At 28.8% G+C, this 18,903-nt stretch overlaps 2 protein-coding genes across 2 annotated transcripts; both read left to right on the top strand.

The window, feature by feature from the left end:
• The first annotated feature begins 484 nt into the window (after positions 1–484).
• Positions 485–17,320, top strand: LOC117182875 (zinc finger protein 572-like). Its single transcript, XM_033375988.1, has 8 exons — positions 485–530; positions 607–741; positions 7,703–8,004; positions 8,093–8,153; positions 11,020–11,193; positions 14,952–15,239; positions 15,733–16,058; positions 17,228–17,320. The coding sequence occupies exons 1-8, from the start codon at positions 485–487 to the stop codon at positions 17,318–17,320; spliced, it is 1,425 nt and encodes a 474-aa protein (XP_033231879.1).
• Positions 17,321–17,512: 192 nt separating this feature from the next.
• On the top strand, positions 17,513–18,556 carry LOC117167175 (zinc finger protein 501-like). Its single transcript, XM_033351902.1, has 2 exons — positions 17,513–17,942; positions 18,242–18,556. The coding sequence occupies exons 1-2, from the start codon at positions 17,855–17,857 to the stop codon at positions 18,475–18,477; spliced, it is 324 nt and encodes a 107-aa protein (XP_033207793.1). The 5' UTR covers positions 17,513–17,854; the 3' UTR covers positions 18,478–18,556.
• Positions 18,557–18,903: the final 347 nt, after the last annotated feature.

Genomic DNA, 18,903 nt, shown 5'->3' with positions numbered 1-18,903 from the left:
TTAATATAATTTTTTATTTGTAACCAATCAGAACAAAAAATCTCATGACATTGTGAATTACGTGTTTCTTTATTTTCTCTGTTTCATTTCTTTTCTCGGTTTAGGGAACACTCTCCCAGAGCTTAAATAAACTCTAATCTAATCTTATCTTCTCAAGAATGGTATATCCAAATACCAAACAATTCTGATGTCCATGCTTGACATGCCTGCCTTTTTTGAAATGGATTTGGGCGACTACAAAAATATATGTAATGACGATCAATTAAATATATGGAATTATAATTATTACGATAGTTAATAATATAGTAATGGGTAATAGTAATAAAGTACTCTATAGTACTTGATTCGATTAATATAGTTTATCACCATAATATAGTTTATGTTGATTAGTATTAGCAATGAACATTATGAACGTTGTATTACTAAATTCGAACAAATATACATATTTTCTAAACTAATTTTTCGGACTTTTATTCTGGTAAGGATGTACGTGGCTATGGAGTCAGTCGCTGATGAAGGAAATGGAAGGAGTGCATATGTGTAAAATCAATTTTAACCTTGTCATACTTTTATGCTAACCAGAAATATATATTTTTTCTGTTTTAGAAGTTGCCTTTCAATATTGGCCAGCAAGTCAGGATCCTTTGAATCAACCAATAGACGAAAGTCGTCATTACTGTCCGAATTGTTGTCGAAGCTACAAAAATCGGAAACATATGATTTGTCATTATCGAAACGAATGTACAACCACGAAACGTTTTTCGTGTGCCTACTGTAAAAATCGTTACACTCAACGCGCTAAAGTATGGAGACATATAGTTAAAGTCCATCCCACTGAAGAAATGTTCTGTATAGATGTTGTAACTAATACCAAGAAGTTCAAAAATGAACACTGACGTGAATAATTTAGGCAACATGTTGTTCTGCATAATTTAGTATGGTTATGATATGTCCATTTTTAAAAGATATCGCTGCGATGAGTTAATGTTCATTTTGATTATTATTTAAATCATTGAAGTCATTTTCACCAAAAAATTATATTAAAACATGTCCAAGGATGCTTTTCAGTCACATTGTACTTGAGTTAAAAAATAAAATTACTTTCATAAGAAAATTCAAATATTTTTACAAATTTTTGCAAATGCTGTAAGTAATTTTTTTATGAGTTTATTTAGATTCTGGAATATTATTAAACCCCTGGATGCATTACATAGCAGACTCTCACAAAGCGCCTTTTACAAAGAGCGCCTTTTCTCGCCAAGTTCCTCTCCCTTCCAATGATGATGTGTTGCAGAGCTATATCCCGCCAAGCCTTAGGGGCGTGGCTTAACTAAACGGGAACTCAGTGAGGCCCTTCGGTCTTAAGCACCGGGCGCTTTGTGATACTCTACTCTACTGTATTGCTTTATTGGTTAAATTTCTCACTATTTGGTAATACAACCAGCTTCTCCGAAGATAATATATTTTTTCTGTAATAATTCGAATGATGTTGAAAATAACAGAGCATGTTAATATTGTAATGTTAAACTAGATTTTTGACTAATAAAAGTAATCTTTCTTTTTCAGAATTGTCTTCTAAGGTTTGGCTCATTCATGAACCACATATAAGGCAAAATTTTAATCACGATGATCCAAAGCGACATTTTTGCCCAAATTGTAATCGAAGCTACAAAAATCGATGTCATATGAGGCGTCATTATAAGTACGAGTGCGAGGGATTACAGCGTTTCGCATGTCCCCATTGCCCCCACCGTTCACGTCAACAATCTTACGTTTGGACGCATATTCGATCTTTTCATCCTGACAGAGAATTATTTTGCACCGATATTGTCACCCAACAAAAATTTTATAGATGTAAAATCTGCTAATGTGATCAAATATATCACTTTCATTGATTAAAGACCGCATAAGTTTTTGTAAAAAACGTATGCTGACAATATTCAGTACGATTAGTAGATTTTTTACTGTATAGATAAAAACATCAATAAATCGTATTCAAAAAATGAGAAAGCTAGTTATTTCTTATCTCATGCATAGTGTGTGTGTTAGGCAGAGCAATATTTATTAATAAAATATAATATAAACCAATTTTCTACTAATCTTGGTTACTTGTTTGTTTAATGGAGAAAATTTAGATTGCCAAAGATTTTTTATCAAAAACTTTTGTTTAATCTTATTTTTTATTGTAAAAGCCGAACAGAATATGAATTTTGAGGTTCCCATTCAATCCAACAGCTCCTTCATGTTTTTTTTTTTTAAACAAATAACTTTGATTTTGCTAAAATCTTGATTCAAAACAAATGCCTACCTTGATTTTCTCTTTACTTTTGCAAAACAACATTTTCAATTAATTATATCGATTTTATAGTTTAGTTTATAGATTTTCAGTATTAATATTAATTAATGGTTATTTAAATAATTCTCGACTTCGCTATGTTGATAAACATTATTTTTTTAATCTACCAGGTAATTTTTTAAACATTTTTGTTGTATGAAAATAAGAAAAAACAATTTTTCCTAGTGAACGGAAGTAAAAAATGAGAAATTAAGGGAAAACTTTTGTGGACTTAAGAATTTTTTGTAAATGTGCAAATAATTTTTTTCTTGTATTGAGTTATTTGAACACTTTTTTGGAAAAACTCGAACCTGAAATTTCCCCAGTTTGAAGCAAAGAAACATGCTGTTATTTTGAATTCATAGGAAAAATTTCCTGTTTTTTTTTTGAAGCGTTAAAATGGCACAAAAAATTCAAAAATCACGAAAAAATGGTTTGATTTAAAAAGAAAAAAAGTTCTATCAAGAAAATTGTGCATTTAACTCAATAAAAAACCGGCTTTTTGTACATTTAGAACAAAATTCTAAATTAAATATATTTTTTTATCTGAGTCCAAACATTTTAATTGATTTTAGCATTTTAATTTCGATAATACCGAAAATCTATCAAATTAATTATAGAACTGATATAATCAATGAAAAAAAGTATTTTACTCTAAAATCATTTTTAAATCATTTTTCTCCTAAAGGAAATTTCAAATGAACCTCGACATTTAGATTGTCTTGGGTTTTTTAAAACAACTTTACTAATTAGAATGAAAATTTAAAGAAAAATTAATTTTTGAATTGAAATCTTTAGTAATCTATATTTTCTGTTGCTAAATAAATAAATAAATAATAAGCTGTAAATAGTGTAAATATGTCTTAGCATACTCGCTTAAATTATTTCTATTAATGGAATTTCACTGGAATTAATGGTAATTCAGTTGAATTTATTTGAATTCTCCGAATTTGACTTCGTTTCAACGATATTTACTTATATTTATTATGATTAATCTTAATTTGTCTTGAACTATTTTCTTTTAAGTAATTTAAATTCATTTTCATTTTCTATACTCCAATTGAATTTATTCAGATTTATTAAAAATTTGCTATATTTTGCTCGAATTCGCTTGAAATTACTTCTTATTCGGTGCAAATAATTCTTTGTGAATTTATTTGAATTCAACTTATAGGGATAATTGGGTACGGGCAACACTTTATGGATTAGGTGACTTGAATTTGGTCAGAATGAACAGAACAATTTTTTCGAGCTTTTGATCCCAACGTTTGAAACCATATTTAGCAGAGCTGGAATTTATTGAAGTACTTGTTTGCTAATCGGTTCATTTTTGAAGCGAAGATCAACAAAAGTAAGCTATTCTCAAAATTGATTAGTTAAATTGATATCTTTGAATTGAATCGAAAATGAGAATTTTCGAACACGGTCAAATATGCCTTTCTGTCATTTCAGTTAGGTTATGTTCTGAGAAAAATCCGAGGCTCAAATAATTACGGTTCGATTAAAAAAATATATGTTTTGAAGAATTTTCGGTATTGTTGCGTATGAAAAGCATTCAAGTTGGGTGTGTGTAATATTTTAATAAATTAAATATTTTATTCAAGTAATAAAAGTGATTTCGTCTTTAACGTTTCTACCAAAAGCGATATCCTATTATTCAAAGAGAGCTGTAAAAAGGTACTTCGAGATTTTTGTTAAATAACATTTGAATTTGCGAATTTATACATTTTATTAATTTTTTTGGGGAAAAAGTAGTTAAAAGGTTGCATCAGCTTCCCCGTATGGTATTTTTTTCTCAATACTTTTCTCTTAGATGTATAACAATTTTGGAAATTTTAGTGATCTACTCTTGCATAGTTTTCCCTATTATCTTAAATTTCATTCAACAATTTAAATTCACTTGAATTGAGTTTAACACATCGAAGACTTGCTTGAATTCACTTGGAAGAAATTGATTCGAGACTGTAATCTCTGACAAATAACGTTTTTCTATGATTCAAGAATCAAAATAATATTACTGACAATATAATTTTAAATAAATAGCACCGTACATTTTTTCACACCTTCACTTCTTGTCATTTAAAAAAATGTTTTAATTCGGATAAATTAAGGCTTATTTTTTGGAGGGAAAACATTCTCTATAGAACTCTACTGTTTCCAATTTTGAAAGTAAAATTTCCTATGGCTGAAATCGCAATCAAAAGAATCGAAAAACTAACTCATGGTTTATAAGAATTCAACCATTTTTAAACAATTGGTTTGACGCATCAGTAAACAAAAATTCATTCACAAAAACTATTATTATAATAACATTATTTTTCGTACGTGTTAAACTGTTTTCATAATTTATTCGTGCGACCTTATTTTGTCACAACTTTTCTGAATTGAATTAATTGAAATTCACTTGAAATCGGGCGAATTTATTAAAATTATGTTGATATAATTAAAATTGTAATTAATCACGATTTATTTGAGTTAATTGGAATTCACTTGAATTCTGGTGAAATTATTGAGCTTCGTCTCAAATTGTTTTAACTTCTTAAATACACTTAAATTAATTGAACTGAAATTGTATTGTATAATAAATTGGACTGAGTTTTTTAATTCAAGCGTACAATATAATATGAAGTGGTCAACTCAATACTTAAATCCGAATATTTATTACATTTACTAACTGAAATAAATAATTTAATCTCTACTAGTCTTAGAATTTTTATTAATAGCAGGTGTTGGTCCTAACATAATAGGGGAATAAGAGTAGTCGGTGTGATTTAAATCTATGAATTCAAAAAAGTATTTAATCTGAGTACTTGGATTGTTTAAAAAGTGCAATATATATTGCTGTACATATTCTTACACATTTTTCTGTATTTTTTGTCCTATATAAAATATCATTGTCTGCATCCTTATTTATTGTGCAATGTTTGATGTCGAATAACCTCTACTGAAGAACATGATACTTACTGCACGATTTTTTAAATTTTCAGATGAAAAAGTTATGATCTTAAGGGATCGTCGGGAGCACTATAATGAGCAAGCTGGAATGTTTCAATGTCCGAGCTGCTATAATTTGTATAAAACGAAGAAGACCATGCTCACTCATTTGCGAAATCAGTGCAGAAAACCACCAATGTTTTCGTGTTTACACTGTGGCGTTAGAAAATATCAGAAGATTCATATAATTAAGCACATGGAAACGCACCATCCAAATATGCCGTTTTTGGTTCAGGATAATAGAAAAATGATTTAAATCTTTTATAACTAACACCTCTGTAAACGTCCTAAATTATTTGTGAGGCTTGAATTAGTCTGTAAATAAAAGCATCTTGTTCAATAATAATGTCGCTGGATTCTTCTATTATTTCAATTTTCCTAAATATTATTTATACTGATGCTTTGATTTTAATTGACGATTTAAAACACGTTGATTTATGATTAGTTGTTTATTTATATATTTATATGGATAACTAACCTCTTGTTCAATTGCAGGTGTAAAAAAGTTCCAGTGTCCAAACTGCCTGAAATTATACAAATGGAAATCATCATGGATAACACACGTTTCTTATCAATGTGGAAAAATTCCACGTTTTGCCTGCACCTACTGTGGTGAAAAAAAGCATCAGAAGATTCATGTGCTGAAGCATTTGAAAGTTTACCATCCCTCTATGCCAGAGTCTTTTATAGATGATACCCAATGAGATCGATTGAAATTGATCTTTTATTTTTTTTGAGTATCAAATACGCTTTAATTCTTTGATAGAAAAAAATGTGATGACTGCATAATAGTATTAAGTTTATTCCCATTATGCTATAAGCAAGTTGTATCGTTCAATTCATATTTTTCTACAGAATTGTTAAATTATTGTATAGGCTGAGTTCCAAAACCTTCTATCCTTTGACGAATAAACGAATCCTAGTTTTATTCATAATAAAATTGTCTACATTATTGTCATAATTATGAATAATTTTTAGCATTAATAGTTATTGTATTAAATGTCAAATTTGACTAGTATGTCCTCTTTTCCAGCTCCGCAAATTTTTCAGGACTGGACAAAGCCCTTAAAAAATGTTGTTTGTTCATTGTAAAGAACTTTTATCAGTTGGAATTAAGTTCAAAAATTTTTTTTTTAATTTTTTTTTAAATTGTAAGTGTCAATAGTTTTTCAAATAACACAAAAGCAAACAAGTTTCGTACCAAGCTGACTCGCTGGCCAGTTTGAGTCACCCCTGCCTTAAACGTATAATATTAATCAAATATGTATAATATTAATTAAAAAATTGACAAAAGTTAAAAATGTATTGAAAATATATTGGGTAATGTATTTTAGGCCAATTTAATTCCAAACCTCCTAAGGGAGGACTGACTTGCATAAGTCAGACTGGGACGAATCGAGCTTGTTTTCATATTGTTCAAAATTCAACACTTATAAAAATAAAATATTTGAAAAAATATAAAACAAACTAAAAATTCTAGGCATTAATGCTAATTCAGAAAATCTTATTTAAAGTGATAATATTTCGGTCCATCAAAAAGCCATATATTTCGAAAAACCAGCAAAGATGTTAAATTACCCTTTTGCTCTTTAGTTTATCCAAAACAATTTTGAGATAAGGCATATGAATATTTCCAAATTGGACTTTCCCATTAATATTCGCCAAATTTGAATTTCACTTATGCTTCTTTTATCAATATTCATTCAACCGAATAACAATTTTTCCTATTTATATTTTTTCGAATTACTAATTGACCTCATCATTTTGGTCGTAACTTTCAAACAACTAATTAATATTTTTACAAATGACGGTTTGACATAATTTTTTACTGTTCGCTCTAATTTTTATTTATTTTACCTACCATTTGCCATAATTTGCATTTACCCGAATTGTCATTTGACGTCAATTTCCTTCTTAGCAGTAGCAATTTCGAAATATTTAAATTTGTGCCAAATATAAATTCGAGAACAAAGCTAGGGAAAATGGAAATTTGGAAAAATAAGATTCATGCCAAACGGTAAACAAATTTTAATAAAAACAAATTTTGGGCAAATTGCAATTCGGTCAAATGATTTTTTTTCAAATAAACATTAAGAAAAGTAAATTTTGGGGAATATTCATGCACCTCTTTTGAGTTGCCTTAACTTTTATCAAAATTTTTATTCTTGATTAAATAAATTGCGTTAAAAATTGGTTATAAGCATGTATTAATTCCTGTAGCTTAAATCGGTTTTCCTCTCATGAGTCTTTATGAGCAAAAAACCAAGTCAACTCTTGCCAGTTTTTGTCAAAAGCATGTCCGTTTCCTAAAAATAATGATTAACTTGTATAAATTGGATTTTAATTATTAACAATTTTGTATTAAAATTGCAGGCTTCATGATGTCTCAAGTGGATTTTAGCTACATTTCACCATCGTCCAATATCGAAGCAAAAATTTTTGGAAGAGAAGAAAGTAATGTTGCTGGCTACATAATTGAAGCAAGAGGAAGGAATAATAGTGCAAAAGCCAGAGGCGATCCTTTACAGTCTTTTAAGTGTCCAAATTGTCCAAGTCGCTTCAGTCAAAGTCGAAATTTAACAAGACATTTGAAGTATGAATGTCAACAACCTCCAAGATTTTCCTGTCCGCATTGTCCATTTCGCTCAAAACAAACTAGCAATGTTCTCGCACATGTCAGATCTCAACATCCTGGCCAAAAAACGTTCTGTCTTCATCTCAGGAGAGAATCTTGAAATTCCTGATTTTTCATCTATTTGACAGCTAACAACAAAATTAATCGGCGAAGGAACACATAAAAAAGTGGGGGTACGAAAAGTTGCAGGTAAATAGCAGGGTAATAGTTAGCTAATTATTCCAAGCTGAGGTAAACTTTCCGTGGTTAGAGGCCTGTAACGGCGCTGCCTCTAGCGGAGACCTTGGGAGATATCTGCGATTTACCACGGAAACTTAACTTTAGTTTGGACTACCCACATTGCGTTTGCCCTGCTTGACCATCTACAACTTTCGTATTCTCAGATTTTTCTGTGAAGTCACAAAAGATAATCAAAAATTTTGTACTGTATGATTTCAGTATTTTTTCTAATAACTTTGTTTTTAGTAGCAAATAAATTTTAATTCTGTTATAATCAACTGTTTTTCAAACAGGATTGTATTAAATATAGCCGTATTTGTAAAAAAAGAAAGAATAAAAGTTACTTTCAGTATAGTATAAATACGAATATTATTTTTTTAATTGAATGCATGGCACTAACAATAATTATAATTTTTATTAAATTGTGTTTTATGTTGGAAATCGGAATTGCAGGTACAGTATGGTTACAGGTTATATTCTGTGAGCTCAGAGTTAATTAAACCGAAAGTGCTTGCAAATTATGATGCTGTAAACTACGTAGGAAACTAGGTCGGAAATTACGTGGAAAAATGTTGATTTACAGAATAGTTTTAGTTAATATTAATTCAAAATGTATAACCTCCAAATAATTGATACAAATCACTTATAATATTATTATAATATTACTTTTTAATTGTAATCATCCATTTTAATGTTTAAACATTTATTAATCGTAAAAACGAACTTAGTAAAAAATGTTCCTCAAATATTGATAAACAATCTTCAAAGCATGTTGAAAGCATCTGGAAAATTAAATCAGACGAATTCCTGCAAGTGCCTTTTGTTTTGAAGTAATTTGATGGGAAAAATTTAATGGAATTTGAATCTGCAAAATATATATTACGATGGGTCAACAACGAAATTTGAAAATCGGGAATGGAACTATGCGGAAAAATAATATTAAGACCCTGAAGGAGTAAACATAATTTGGATTTGATTGATAAAGTCTTAGTTTTGCGTTTTAACAAAACATTTTGGAAGAAATTCTTATTTTTGTAATTTTGATATATTTGCGGATGTCAATGTTTTTTTAATTTTTTAGAGGCCTTAAACAGCTTCCCAAACTTTTACACATTTTTACTTGTAGCCCATCAGAGATTATTAATGTTTATTACACCCGTGATTAAAAAAATTTAACTTACAGAAATTTATAGAGAGATTTTGCAGGTATCTAGAATGTTTCTCCTGAAGAAAATACGCTAGAAAAATTTTGATTAGTCTAGGAAATCATAAGTGTAAATTTAGTGAATTTAAAAAAATGAGTTTGATTTTTTTAAATTAAAATTTCCTAGACCAGCAAATTTGGTTCTTGCTAATTTTTACCATTAGATCGAATCCATATTAATCATACTTTTTCAGGTTTTTCATAGGCTACTTTTCCACATAGTTACATTTCTGATTTCCAAAATTTTTCTTTTTTGACCCACCCTATTCCGCACTTCTAAATTATTTATTTTGCACAAAAAAATAGAAATGGTAGGTATAAAATCATTGGCTTAATAAAAATAATCCCAGAAGGAATAGAAGAGTTTTAATATAGAAAAAATATCGATTCATATTAACATTTTTATTTTCTTTAATTTCTAAATCTTTAAAAATCTTTAAGAAATTTTTTGATGATGCCTTTGATAAAAGATCTCGTCCTAATTTGAATTTCGAAGCAATGGTCAGAATTTTCCTACCAATATGATCGGAAGAAATGTATAAAAATGAGTCTTTTGAAATGAACAAAAAAATGTATGGATTTCCGATTTAAAATTGCTCTAACAACAAAGAATTAAAATTTAGCTTGTTTAACAATTTTTTCAAGAAGCTGATTTGTTATGAACCTGCGAATGTATAATTTTAAATATATTGAATTCATTTTTTACTTGAAATAAGAATGGATTTAATACAATCTAAAATATTTGAATTAAATTAAAAGGTTCCGAATTTCATGGCATTCAGTTTTATAACAATCTTTTTTTTTAAATCAAAACATTGCCCTATTTTTTCTGCAATTTAGAAATAAGGAGCAAAGTTCAAAAGATCACGAACCTTCGATTGTTTCTTAAAAAAAATACTCTAATTGATACCAAATTTTTACATTCGTTATGCCTATTCTTCCGGTATTTTTTAACTGGACGAAGCCCTTAATAAAATTTTGTTTGTATATTGTAAAGAACTTTTATCAGCTGGAATAAAGTTCTAGAATTTTTGGTTTTTTTATTTTTTTTAAATTGTAAGTGTCAATAGTTGTTCGAAAAAATTCAAAAGATCACGAACCTTTGATTGTTTCTTAAAAAAATACTCTTAATGAATACCAATTTTTTACATTCGTTTTTAAGTTTTATTTTTGTCCAGAAAAGATTTAATTTATTTTCTCGCGTTTTTCTATTTAATGATAAACCAGTGCAAATACGAAAATTTTAAAAATTATTGATTACATTGATCTTTATTCTTTAAATAAAACTTGTGTTTTACCTTTACCTAAAAAGACCTTGACTCAATCCCAAAAGTTGGTTTGTTTCAAGGTGCAATATAAGCCAAAATGTGTGTTTGTTACGTTTAATAAGCAGATTGATTCCTTGAATTATTTTTATTGCATAAAATAATTTATTTTATGTGTTTTCTGTGTGTTATCCATTATTCAACTCAGAAGAAATACCCAATCGTGTTCGTTGACTCCTTTTGTAAATATCAAGGTAAAACTTATGACAAAATGAAGCCATTTTGGTCATTATAGTTCATAACAATCCAGCTACAGATAATAATGTTTAAAATCCAATTCTGACCAAAATTGTATTTCTTTTTACAGGTTCTGGGATGACAATGTGGTCAGACTACCAGCAAAACCAGTATCACACTGGTCAAATTGCAGCAGAAAAATATAGCTATCCTTCATATTCTTCCAACATTATATACCCCAGAAACCCAGATATGCATCTAGCCAAAAATCTTGGTTCCTACAAGTGTCCAAATTGTGGAAAAAGTTATAGATATCTTCGAAACATGAAAACTCACTTAAGAATTGAATGTGGAAAAGAGCCCAAAGAATGTTGCAAGTTTTGTAATCACAGAACAAAATATAAGAGCAGTTTGAAAAAACACATTGCCAGGATACATTCTTCTTGATTTAGAAAATGAAACAATTTCTTTTATTACAAAATTCGATAGCTTTTAATTTATTTTCTTAGAAAACGAATTAAAATGTAAGATTGTATAATAATATATAATAGAGCTGTACCAAAATTATAAAAAAAAATATATTGTCAGATTACCAATTTGTCCTCGTTTTCTAACAAAATTTACTTACCTAGACCCGAAATAATTTTTTAAATTAATGATTTCCATCATGGCTTTGAAAATATTTTTCAGCATTTGTTAAATTTCAGGAATACTTTGTATTAAATAAACTTTAGCTAAACAATCTTTTGCAGACAGCTGAAGAGACTTTCAGAGCTTTCGTCGAAGAATTTTTCTGAGACAATTGGTAAAATATATTTGAGTACAAATAGTTGCAAGGCATGTAAATTGATGTTTAGCGTCTAGCAAGTACGTCGTTTTTTATTTCTTCTGGCATCTAAAAGTATTAATTTTATGCTAACACAAACCAATTGAATTTTCTTTTTCAGAAGTTCCACTATTTCCAATTGTCCGACCAAAGCTGCACGTTTGCCCAAGATGTGGGCAAATGTATTCGTGGGCATCTAATCTTCGGAAGCATCTGAAAATGGGTTGTGGAGCTGCAACTTGCGAAACTCGATTTTCTTGTAAATTTTGTCCTTACAAGTCTAGAATTGAAGCTAGTTTCGTAAAACATTTAATGTCCGTGCATAATATCAAGTAAAAACTGTGAAGGTTAATTTGCTGAAATTAGAATTTTCAAAATCCGATTATAAAAATAGTGCAATCGGTACAATGGCTGGCCATCCCCCCCCCCCCCTTCAATGATTGGCCACCTCATTTAAATATGCTTATACGAAAGAATATTCACAAATAAAACTTAGTATTAGTAGTAACCTTAAAATGATGTATGTATAACGATAAATCGGTGGCCAATCATTGTCGTGAATAAAGCGGAAACATAACGATTGGCCACAATATCTCAAAAGCAAATGAAAAATATCATTGAAACAAATTAATCAAACATTTTTCTAACTTTGTAAATGCTATGTATATAATTGTTGGTCACTTTGTATTGCGAATAAAGTGCGGAAATCATATCAAAAAACAATTTTTGCCCCGGCTAAATATTATACATTTTAGAGGCTAATTACTGTGCTTTCAAAATCAGTAATCTATTTTTGGGCATTATTGTTCATTTCTTTAAACATAAATTGCCTACAACTTTTAACGCATAACTCATTATGGTTATTTGAATATTTACAAAATTGATTGTCTAACTATTTTTGAATTCCGTTCAATGTCTATAGTGTTTTTTACATATTCTTCAACTGGAAAAATTCGTTAAGTGACCAATCATTGTACCAATTACCCTGAGTCATTTGAATTAATTTTTACATTAAAATAAACGTAATTTTCGTTTAATTTAAATATTTTTCATAAAATTAAAACCTGATTTACGTTTAGTATTTTACTAAACATTGATATCAAAACGAAACTCGAATCACACGAACTTTAGTTATTTATCAATAATGAGTCAAATTAAAGAATTTTATAATTATAATATTTATCAGTAATGAAAAGAATCTAGTCGAACTGTATTCAGAATAAAGTGAGGCTGAAGGTAATCTTCATTGTCAACTAGGTTTATTCCACTTTTAGAGCCTACCAATAAAACTTATATGAATAGCAATAAAAATAAATAAAAATAGAAGAGGTAAATGTACCTTTCGCCGAATTGCAACTACATTTAGGCTTTCAGAAAAATTGTACTTCAGTTCTTAAAAAGAATTTAGTTAAGTGTATATGAGAATAGTGTACTTAAGTATGTATTTCATAAATTGTGATTTATAACTCATTGTTTGACATAGTCATAAAATAATTGTACGTGTAAGTATTGATAAATGCGAATCTATCTAAGGTTTCCTTTTATACTGATCTCTGGAGAACAACCAAAATAAATCAAAGCAATAATAAGTAAAAAAGATTCCTGCATTTCATTAAAAATATTCGTACACTCAATATACGTGCCTTAACAATTTAACAATGGGTTTAATGCCATATTTAATTTTAATTAGTTCATGTCGGTACTGGAAAAAAATTATAAAAAAATTCTTTCCATGTGTTTTAAAAACTATTATCACTATCTTTCCTTGATCTTAACTGGTATTTGGTACGGAAAATAATGACCTTTAATTATATGGGCTTAAAATAATAATTGTGCATGCTAATATGGTTTTAAATGTATTTTACGCTCAAAATAATCATTTTTTTAAATCGACGAAAGTATTGATATCGAGTCAAAGAAATTTGAGTAAAACAGTGGGTTAAATTTAAAAAGTTGTTTAGTTAATTTCAATAAAATTTGTTTTAATAAACAAGGCTCACGAATATTCACCAAATTTTATTTTCCTTAATTTTGATTGTATTCCTATTTGATATAATTATTTTCCAAATCATTGTTTGCCTTAATTTTTCTTTTTCTGAATGATTATTTTCCCTAATATTTATTCTTTCAAATTACCATTTGCCCTATTTATTTTTTTTTTAATTTCCATTAGTCATAATTTCATAAAAAGACGAAATTGTGAAATGTAACTTGCATGTCAATTCGGTAAAGTGTGAATTATGACAAATGAGATTTCGGAACAATAAAAATTAGGGAAAATGTTAATTCGGAAAATAAAAAATTCAGAAAAATTGTAATTAAAAAAATAAAAATGAGGCCAAATGCTAATTAGGGAAAGTGTAATTCTGATAAATTAAAATCAAAACAAATCGTTTTAGAAATTCGTATTTCTAGCCCAAAAGTAAAATAGAATTCGGGGGAGAAACAAAAAGTTTAATATTTTTCATCCAAAAAATTAAACATTTGTACAAATCAAGTACATAAATAATTCTATCTAGGTCTTTTGACCCCTTATATACTAAAGTATTTTAAGATGCTGATTGCGAATATGGCCTTTAAAATAAATTATCATTATGATTTAAAAAATTATAAACATTTATAGTTTAATTATGAAACAATTTTTTACTTAACACATAGTTTTAATGTTTAATATTCTAATATTTTAAATTAATCAGCAATTAGTAAAGTTTATTAATTTTTCTAACCGGGTTTCTCCACCTGTGAGATCCGAGCTGCGCTTCTCAGCTATTTTCACATTTCTTTCAATGCAATGCATTTCTTCTGATATTCTTTTATTCTGAAATTTGATTAGAAAAATTTCTTGACAAAATAATATTGTTTTCTTTTGTATTTTTTCAAACAAACAAAAATTTTGGTCTCCCCCGAATGATATTTTATTTTTTGATTAGAAATAAGCTCTTTGCAAAAGTTTCCTAACTATGTATTTTAAAATTTGACAAAGTCTACAAACAAATGACCAAAAAATCAATTTTCATATTTAATATTACTAGATAGACAAAATCTGTTAACGGTTCTTTTTAAACTTTTTATTACCGGTACCGGTAATATACCGGTATCGGTTCTCTATACACGACCCAATTTTGTATTTTCCCTTTTCGTAAATAGAAAATTAATTGAAATCATTAAATATGATTTTATTTTTGGCTGATTATAATTATTCACGAGCTAACTAAATATATTGACTTCTGTTTCAGGACACTGGGATCATTCAATTCAATTTCACGAAGTTCAGGATCCAAATTCAGAATTAAGTCAATTGTCTTCATCACTTCGAGGTTCTTCAGGAGGTCAATCGAGATGGGGTGAAAGAACTGATTACGAATGTAGAAATTGTGGAAAATATTTTCTAACCTACAATCACCTTTATGCTCATAAAACCCGTTATTGTGGAGTAACTGCGTCCATTATGTGCTGTTACTGTAAATATCGAGCAAAACGAATGTGGGATATTAAAGTCCACCTTGAGGGCAAACATGGATTTAGTAAAAGAAGCTGTGAAATTGGCAGAGATTTTGTTAGATTAGATAAAAATTAAATATTTATTGGATGATATTTTTCGATTGCAAACGAAAACCGTTTTTATCATTAGTCTTTGATTATTGTTAATTACTTAACACCAAAAACTAACACTAAATTAATTTAACTTAGATGTATATCATAGATAAATATTATTAGATTAGTACAAAATACAAATATTAAAATTTAATATTTATAGAATATTTTAAGGTGTAACCTCGGGAAAATCAGGGAAAAATAGACTCTTATGAAATTTGAAATATGCGATTGCTAATCTGTAATTATACAAATTTAAGAATAAATTTGTGGAAAGAAATTCTTGAATCTTGTTACCCATTTCATGTGATTTTATTTAAATTCAAAAAATGTTATTTGAGAACGTTCGTAATCCGAAGATTTAGGCTTAGATTCTTAATTCCGTTCTGAAATGAATACTGTAAAAAATGTTATTTGTTCCAGATTCGAGCTATTATTGGAAGGATTGCAATATTGTACTGAAGAAAGAAGAAGTTGACTTTCCATCAGATTTTGATGACGATGTTCTTTCATCCCAGGGTGATTTGAGTGCAAGGTGTAGTTCAGCAGGAAGCAAAATGACCAACCCGGAAGAAAAAAAATACTGGACTCCGGACGCATCTAAATATAAGTGTTCAAAATGCTCAAAGTCTTTCAGATGGAAGCATCACCTTATCCATCATCTGAAAGTGTCTTGTGGAGGAGTCAAATCAGAATGTTGCCCCTTCTGTGATTATCGTACTGATCGCAAATGGAATCTCAAATCACACGTAAAACGTAGACATAATATTCAGCAATAAACTCTGCGGCTTAGAATTTATATATGTATATATATAAGAATGGTTATCTTTTCTCAATTTTAAGCAAAAGTTTTTTGAAAGTGAACTGCAAAAATGCGGAACTTATAAAGTACCGTTCAGGAGTTCGAGTATATCTAAGAAACTTGCGATTAAAAACATGCACGAACTTCTAGCAGGATATTTCTGAAGAAAAATATAGAATATTTTTTTTTAAAAGCGCTGAAAAGATTATTCAATGAGGCTTCAAGAGAGCCATGTATGAAATATTGTTGATAAATAGAGACTGAATGAATGAGAAAGACCTTTCTATCAGAAGCCTCGGAAAACCGAACCGAACGAGCGCTCGAGCAGTAGCCAAAAGTGGAGATGACGCGCTGAAAACGCGACGAAAGAGGATTCCGTGCTCTCTTTAGTCGCGTTTTCTGCGCGTCATCCCGACTCCTGGATACTGCTCGAGCGCTCATTCGGTTCTGCTTTCTGAGCCATCGATTTCTCACTTTGGCCCATTTTCAATCTTCATATTCTAGCAAAATCTAGGAAAATAATATTAAAAATTTACAAGTCGTGCAAAATTAACGTTAGAGTCTCCTAACTGAAATGAGCCTAAAGAACTAAAAAAAATTGCATTGGTTCTCGAATTATCATAAAAAATAAATAGGCCATGATCGGCAATTAAAACGGTCTTCCTCGTGTGTTTATTTGCTAGTTTTTTAGGTGTCCTCGTACTCCTGAACGGTACTATAAAATCAGAAAAATGTTATATTTGCTAATTGTTTGATATTGCAAAACTGAACTGATCGAGTATCTTTATTCTTCGTATTGTAATTAGTATTAAGTAATATGCGTTTCATAAATAAATGAATTATCTAAATGTATTAATAAGGGGTAATATTATTCTTTAAGCCTTTCATCCATATTTTTTAAATTACAGATTATTGTACAATAAATTCTAATATTTTATTTTTTACAGAATTAAAGGTTATAAATAAATATAAGAATAAGATCAGGAATTAAAACTAATTCGCAGTTTAAGCAAGCAAAATAAATTTTATTGTTTGGATAATGATTGTACATAAAACAGAAAGATTGTGAAGTGAAAGAAAAATTTCTCTAACCATTCATTTCTTCTTTTCTTGCAGACTCACGGGAATCGGAAATCGGTCGAAAGAGAAACAAAGAAGTTTACGTCTGCAAAAATTGCGGGAAGCAGTACAATTACCAATCCAGCCTGACAAGACATTTAAAATTGGAATGTGGAATCGCTCCCAAATTCTTTTGCCCCCTCCCGCTCTGTTCGTACCGGACAAAACATAAATCGAGCTTGAATACTCATTTAATCGGAAAACATAAAAGGCCATCTGCTGAAGCCTGTTTTATATTGCCAAATTATATTTAGTTCATCTTCGGGCCACGAGAATGTAAATCTTTGTGCAACTTATTGTTTAAAAATTGAAATATTCTATTTGTTGAGTTATAAACAGAACAATTCATATTGTATTGAGTACATTGTGTACTTCTATTCATCAGAAATTATTTATGTTCGAATTAACTTATTCAATCTGTAGAATAAGGTGTTTTTTGTTCTTGTTTTTTATGAGATAAACATACTTGTCAATTTTTGCTCAATTTTAGAAAAATTCAGTTATTTTAAATTCTTTAAAAAAATAGCACATTTTGCTTTAAAAAATCAGTAGTAGTAGTAGTAGTAGTATAGTAGTTGTCTGTTTTCTTTGATAAAATTTCAGAAAGTTTTAACATTTTAAAAAATGGCTGATCTTCTCCCATTAAAAATACATCGGGCATTTGGAGGGGTTTTCGAAAATCCTATATCTTGTACGATTGGCTTAAATCTGGGTGAGCATATTTATCTCATCCAATATTATAAAACCTCATAAAATGTATTAAAATATTTTTCTCACAGAATAATATAAATAGTATTAATTATCACTATAAGGCTGCTACGAATCTTTAAAAATATAATTTAAGTTTTTTGTGTGTAAATTATAGACAATTTTGTAGTCCCATTAGTTATTAAATTGCATTTCTTTACACATAATCACAGGCAATATTTTTTCTAATCATATTGAGTAGATTGATTTCCTATGGGCAAATTTGTTATAAAACGTCGTTGAAAAAGTGATTTATAATTGCAGGTCCAAAACAAAGAAGATCTCGCGGACAGGGTAGATACATTTGTCAAAAGTGTGGAAGACGTTACTACGAGGAAAAAAATCTTCGAAGACATTTGATGCACGAATGCGGCAAACAACCTTTCAGGCAGTGCAACTTTTGCCAATACAAATCGATTTACAAATTCTATTTGGAAAAGCACATGCAAAAACACCGGGAAAATGCTGTTTCCAATTTTAATTCTTACATTCCTCCTTGAAAATTATCTCAACAATTTATATGCACAAACTGTAATTAAATATAAATTATTTCTAGAATTCTATAAATATTAAACTTAGGAATTGTATCTTCAACTGAACATTAAAAGATTTTATAATCAGAAATTTTGCCTCATCAACTATTACTTTCTGCATTAATAAATAATAAAAAACCTGATTTGAAAATAAAAATTTATTTCAATTATAAATATGAGTGATTTTTTGAAACAGTTGCGTGCAAAGTTTCAAAAAATAGTATGTAGTAAGCGCGTAATTGTTTGCACAATATACTATTTTCATGTTGCTTAGCTTTTATTTTGATTAATTTATATCAAGTTTGAGTTATGGTGATATAAAAATTTAGTTATTATAGATTAAATTAACTAAACAAATTATAACTATCACACAATTTTATGTTTCCAGCTCCT

The sequence above is a fragment of the Belonocnema kinseyi genome, chromosome 2 (genome assembly GCF_010883055.1).
Source record: "Belonocnema kinseyi isolate 2016_QV_RU_SX_M_011 chromosome 2, B_treatae_v1, whole genome shotgun sequence".
NCBI lineage: Eukaryota > Metazoa > Arthropoda > Insecta > Hymenoptera > Cynipidae > Belonocnema > Belonocnema kinseyi.
The sequence above is the reverse complement of the archived record's forward strand: the minus strand, read 5'-3'. Positions and strand labels throughout refer to the sequence as shown.

Coding starts and splice junctions, on each gene's coding strand:
- LOC117182875 (XM_033375988.1), top strand. CDS start 485: ATGTACGTGGCTATGGAGTCAGTCGCTGATGAAGGAAATGGAAGGA. Junction 11,194..14,951: donor GTGTCCAAATTGTGGAAAAA/GTTATAGATATC, acceptor CTTCTGTTTCAG/GACACTGGGATCATTCAATT. Junction 16,059..17,227: donor AATGGAATCTCAAATCACAC/GTAAAACGTAGA, acceptor CTTTTCTTGCAG/ACTCACGGGAATCGGAAATC.
- LOC117167175 (XM_033351902.1), top strand. CDS start 17,855: ATGGCTGATCTTCTCCCATTAAAAATACATCGGGCATTTGGAGGGGTT. Junction 17,943..18,241: donor TACGATTGGCTTAAATCTGG/GTGAGCATATTT, acceptor TTATAATTGCAG/GTCCAAAACAAAGAAGATCT.